Source organism: Vigna radiata, chromosome 4, assembly GCF_000741045.1.
Source record: "Vigna radiata var. radiata cultivar VC1973A chromosome 4, Vradiata_ver6, whole genome shotgun sequence".
Classification (NCBI taxonomy): Eukaryota; Viridiplantae; Streptophyta; class Magnoliopsida; order Fabales; family Fabaceae; genus Vigna; species Vigna radiata.
In genome coordinates, this window is record NC_028354.1 from 18,812,206 (window position 1) to 18,817,748 (window position 5,543).

Genomic DNA, 5,543 nt, shown 5'->3' on the forward strand with positions numbered 1-5,543 from the left:
TAGAAGTGTGACAGTAATTTGTGCATACTTTCTATTACTAACCAAAGCTAATGACAGTAATATCCTACTTTTTCATAGAAAGAGAAAAAAAAAAGTTCAATTGTAATTTTGGTGCTGATTTGTGAACAACTTTTCACATGATGGAGAAAAAAATATTTCAAACGTGATCATGTTAAACATAGTTATGAAGTTTAATATCTGAGATATATTGACATTTAAATATCTTTTCATTATTTGTCATCACATAAAAATTTATTAAATAAAGAAATTAAAATAATACAAAATATGGATGACCATACAAAACTTATAATAAAAATTACACCAATCATAAACAAATTATTCATATTATGAAAAAAATTTACATAAAGATAAAATATTTAACCACTTATTTTATTCTTTATGACTCAAATCTAAATTAACTAATTTATGGATTTATCTGACAAAAAAACATGAGAAATTTTGAATTGTATATATGCTCACAAAAATACATACTATTTCTTTCTAAGATTTTAAAAAACCACTTATTGATATGAAAAACTATAACAAAATAAAAAAAGAATTATTCTTCAACCAAAACCTCTAAAAAACTATTTCCAAACATATTTCAAAACATAAATGGTCTCATAATTAAACTCAACATAGAAGTCTGCTTTCTTAAAAAAAACTGAAAAATTACTAACATATTTATCAACATATGAGGTTAAACTGCGACAACCTATAACTATGTCATTAGTATTTATATTTATATTTATATTGAACTGATTAATAGATAAAAAATTTCATATGTCGGTAAATCACTCTATTCTTCCTCGTTTGAATATTAAAAAAATTTTGCAAAAAAAAATCAAAAACAGTATTTGAATATTCGAATCTGGAATAATTTTAATCTAATATCAAGCTTTTAAGTCATGATACGTGGGAAGGAATAAATATCGTCTCCTATCACTAGTTATGTGCAGCAAATAGAATCATATATACTGATTATCCAAATAGTTATGGACCATGACAGCCAGAAAACTTAAACCAAGAAGCATCGGTTTGATTCATGTTTCTGATCAGTGGATGTTTAGCAAACTCTTGGTCATGGATGACTCGGCATAGATTCGTTTACTTCTACTCTTTGTCAAACATTCACTCTCATGATGAGGGAAAAAAGTGCAATGGAAGCACTTTCAATTTACTAATTGATAGGAAAAAATCACATCTTTTTTAAAAGTCTTGGAAGTTTTACAGTGATAAGAAATAAAATCGATTATAAGTGTAAATCTTAATTTTAAAACTAATTTTATAAAATTGAGATAGTGTTAAAATTTATTTTCTACATAAACTATAATATTCAAGTAGGTTAAGCTAAAATTTAAAAAGTAAGTTTATGCATTTTGTATGCGATAAACTCATCAGCAATTTTCTGCGGAATTTTTAATAAAGTACTTTGGCATATATGGTCAGGAGACATTATAAAAATATCTTTTCTTCTTTTAGAATATGCTATACTGTTACAAAAGCATTTTTGACTTCTCAAAATTAAAGAACATACATGTTAAAGCATAAAATTCACTTCCAAAAGTAAATTAGAAAACCTAGCAGCAGAGATTAGAGATACAATATTAATCCATGTATAAAAAATCTGAAGTTGTTTCAACCTTAACCATTAAGTTTCTAATCAATGATTTTAAATGCATTTTTTTCCTCCAAAATAGAATTCTCTCACTTTTCGCCAAATATGCCAAAAGCTCTTCATGATTTCTTGATGATATAAGAGCATTTTATGCAGAGGAATGATGAACAAGTTGTGGCTTTTGTCCTTCTTCCAAGGGCAAAGAAATGAAAAAGGAATTATGTGCATTATTTTAAACTCTACAACTTCCTATCCTCTTTTCCACTGTAGCCAGATCAGGATCATGAGTATATATACCAAAACTCAAGTCACAGAAAGTTCAATGCACCTGAATGATATTTGATTGAAGTGATTGCAACTAAATGAAATGACAAATAGCACAAACAGAAGTTATTGGTTGGTCATCTTTCGAGCAAATCATACACCATGATAGAAATAGAGAAAATGAAAATTTATCAAAGATATGTTGACTATAATTTAATACAAGGACTGTATTTACAAATACAAGTTTCATTCAAAATACAGTAAACAAAATAATAAAAGCATCCGATTAGTGCAACTTGGAGTAATTAGATTACATAAAAAATACATTATCAACAAAACAACTTAGTACATAAGTGGTTGCCAATTCTATTGATCATGATCATTTGGCAATGCCACTTTTGTTCAACACAGCATATTCAGAAAGAGGGAACAATGCCATATCCAACTTCTGTCATTAGTGTTGTGGAGAACATCTGATCCACTTCAGCTTCCACATCTGTTCTCTTGGCAAAACGACCCTTTATTCGGGGTCTGGTCTCTGCATAGGCCTTCCTCGAGGCATACCTGATCGTTTTCTCAAATTTTCTTGTCTTCTTTTTCTCTCTGTACCTTAGGACTCTGGCCTCCCTGTCCATTGGAGAAAAGTGGGAAGGCATCTGAATGGGAGGTCCAGAAAATAGGTCAATCGTCCCTTTGGGGGGTCTTGTATGGGAAATTGAGACATCCCTCATCGGTGATTCAGGTACAACACCAATATCCATTGATGAAACTGAAATCTGAATTCAATGAAAATGGAAGGAAGCAAACACCAGTTAAACAATGCTCACCAGATAACAAGTTCAAGATAAAAAGAACACCTTTAGAAGTCAATTTTGAGGAATCCAATTATGTAGGTTAGAAAATTGATGAATATGACTGATATTCCTATGTTCATGTAAAAACTGGTTGAGATTACAAAAGTACGAGAATCTAGAGGGATGGCTTTTAGCGCTTTAGAACAAGTCAGTGAGTGACGGAACTTGTTTGCTCCTTGGTAAAGGACATAACGGAGTGTACTACAGAATGGATTAAAGTGAGAGAACGGCAACTGCATGCATATATGATATAGAAAATTGATCCATTCTCACATTAACATTTAGTAGAATAAAAAGGCAGAAAGTTTTCAATTGTTTACTGAGGAAAACAATCTTATCATAGAAAGAAAGTATGATACTTAATTTTCCCTTAGATTCGTTGCAATAAAGAAAAAGTGTAAAGGCAAAAGGATAAAGAGAGCCAAAAAAGTTGCAGAACGAATCGAGACACCATTTCTATACAAATTAAACCAAACATGAAACACGAGCTCGGAACAAGTCTAATCAATGGCAAACAGTCCAACAAGACAGATTATGAGATACCCCATGCCAAAAACAGGGTAAACGGGAACTTCGTCCAGAGAGTTAAAGCTGGCATTGGACATGCCAGGAAAGGAAACTACTTGTGAATCCAAAACTCTGACAAAAAAACATGTCACGTGAAGGGAAAAAGGAAGAAAACTCCATCTCAAAAGAAGGACCGTGTAGTATAATATATACCACAACCGAAGTCAAATAAAAAGCACAACTTTCCCCCTCCCAATAGCTTGGTTTAGATGAATTTGAGGTTTACATGAAAGAACAATAAAAAAGTAAACCACCCACGAGAGTTAGGTGTAGTAGAAGGTCAAGTACAGTTCAAATTCTGAAAAAAGTGCTCATATTTTGTACGTGTTTGTAACAAAAGAACAAACAAAACAAAACCCAAAGGAGAAAAGAGAAGAAGGGAATTAGAAAGGCTTACACTTTGACTAATAGAACCATTGTAACTGAAGGCAGCTTTAGAATTCTCAAACTCCAAGCCAAGCTGAAAATGGTGGTGCTGCTGAACCGGAACCACGCTGTCCCCGGCATAACTCTTCTGAGAAACACCATCAAAATGATGGTGCTGAGCGTAATGATCAGCAGTAGTAGCAGTAGTGGTAGTTGCAGCGAAGTGGTTGTTGTCACCACAAGAGTTACAGTTATCAACAAGGTCCAAATACTCGTCAACCTCACCACTGTACAAGAACCCATTATTGTTGCTGTTAGGGACAGTGCCAGTTTTGACAGGGTTGAGCAAGAGCCAGGAAGCGGTTTCGTCTTCATCATCCACGTCAGCACCATCGTCGTCGTCGGCGACGTCGATTTCGACGTGAGAGTGGTGGCCGGCAGCGATGGGGAGGATGGGGACGCGGTGGTGGCGGCTTGCGAGAGGGTTCGCGGAGTGGATGTCGGCGTCGCATGAGGAGCAGAGGGAGGCGGCGTCGGCCTTGCAGAGAAACGCCGCGGGGGCCCGTTCGCAGGCCTCGCAGACCCACACACGCTCGTGCCAAGAGGAGGAGGACGCGTGGTGCACGCGGCCATCGCAGGAGGCGCAGAGGTAGGCGTTGTGGGCGCGGCAGAAGACGGTGGAGGCTGCGGAGCGGCACGTGTCGCACGCGCGCGCCCACGTGCCAGTAGCTTCTCCCTCCAACATTCGGGGAGTTAGTAGTTTTGTCAGACTGAATTTAGTAAGCTCTTGCCGTTTCGGTGTGAACTAGAAAAAAAAGGAAGAAACTAAGAACTTGGGAAGTTGTGTTGTGTTTGTGTTTTTGTGTAAGCAGTGAATGAGGTTTTGCTGTTTTTGGTGGCCTTGGGAGAATCTCTGTGCGCCACGTGTCAGAAAGTTAGTGGTGTCAAAAAGTTCGGACATTATCTATCTTGTGGGTGGCTGTGCTTTAAGGTGGGCCCATTATAGGGTTTGAGAAGGTGGTACACTCTCTCTCCTTCCTTTTGCCTTTTGGAATATAATATACTGCAATCCCAATATAATATCTTGATGTAAATCCACTCTACTAAATAGTTTAATTTTTTTTAAAATGAAAACTAATTAAAAAGTTTAAGGTAACATTAAAATAAGTTTTTTTATTAGTATTCATAAATATATATAAAGTTTATCCACACTTTTATATAACCATGTTCTCTTACTATAAAATCTTGCATGAAATGAATCTATGGGAGATAAAAATTTAATATTTTGAAGATGCGAATCATCTTGATCTGTTTGTGTTAATTGGATGGAAACACGAAAGCAGAAAAAAGAGGAGAATGTTGGGAGAGATTGTTTCCACTATCGGGTGTTCATATAATAAATCTGATTTACAAAGAATTGATACAAGTAATAAATATATTGCAGGAAAAAGGGGTTGTTGAAACTTAAGAAAAGAGAAGGTTATTAGTCACGATTAAAATGAAGAGGTTGGGGCTGCCACGTGTTAGAGTGCAAGATAACGTACTTGAAATATTGAATGAAGTTTGAAGTTGGAATATTCAACATTTGTTTCATATTTTATTCACTGCTCATTTCTCAATCTCACCATCACGTACTCCCATACGTCATCTCCTTCCTATCCTCATTAAGTGTTTTTTATTTCTTTATTTATGCCATTCTACTATTTCCAGTGAAAAATGGGAATATATGAGTAAATATTTTCATTTCTTTTATTTACAATCTCGCACCACCCTTAGAAAGTAAAATATACCATGATTCTATAATTTACAATTTTATAAGTTTTTTAATTTATGATTTTGATTTTAACTTATGTTCTCCCTTGATAGTTATATAT

General features: G+C 34.7%; 1 protein-coding gene across 1 annotated transcript; it reads right to left on the reverse strand.

Annotated features, from left to right (window-relative positions):
- Window positions 1–2,069: 2,069 nt before the first annotated feature.
- LOC106759494 (zinc finger protein CONSTANS-LIKE 2) lies at window positions 2,070–4,550 on the reverse strand. The gene is made up of 2 exons (XM_014642681.2): window positions 3,701–4,550; window positions 2,070–2,658 (listed from the first exon to the last, which is right to left on the reverse strand). The coding sequence occupies exons 1-2, from the start codon at window positions 4,412–4,414 to the stop codon at window positions 2,299–2,301; spliced, it is 1,074 nt and encodes a 357-aa protein (XP_014498167.1). The 5' UTR covers window positions 4,415–4,550; the 3' UTR covers window positions 2,070–2,298.
- Window positions 4,551–5,543: the final 993 nt, after the last annotated feature.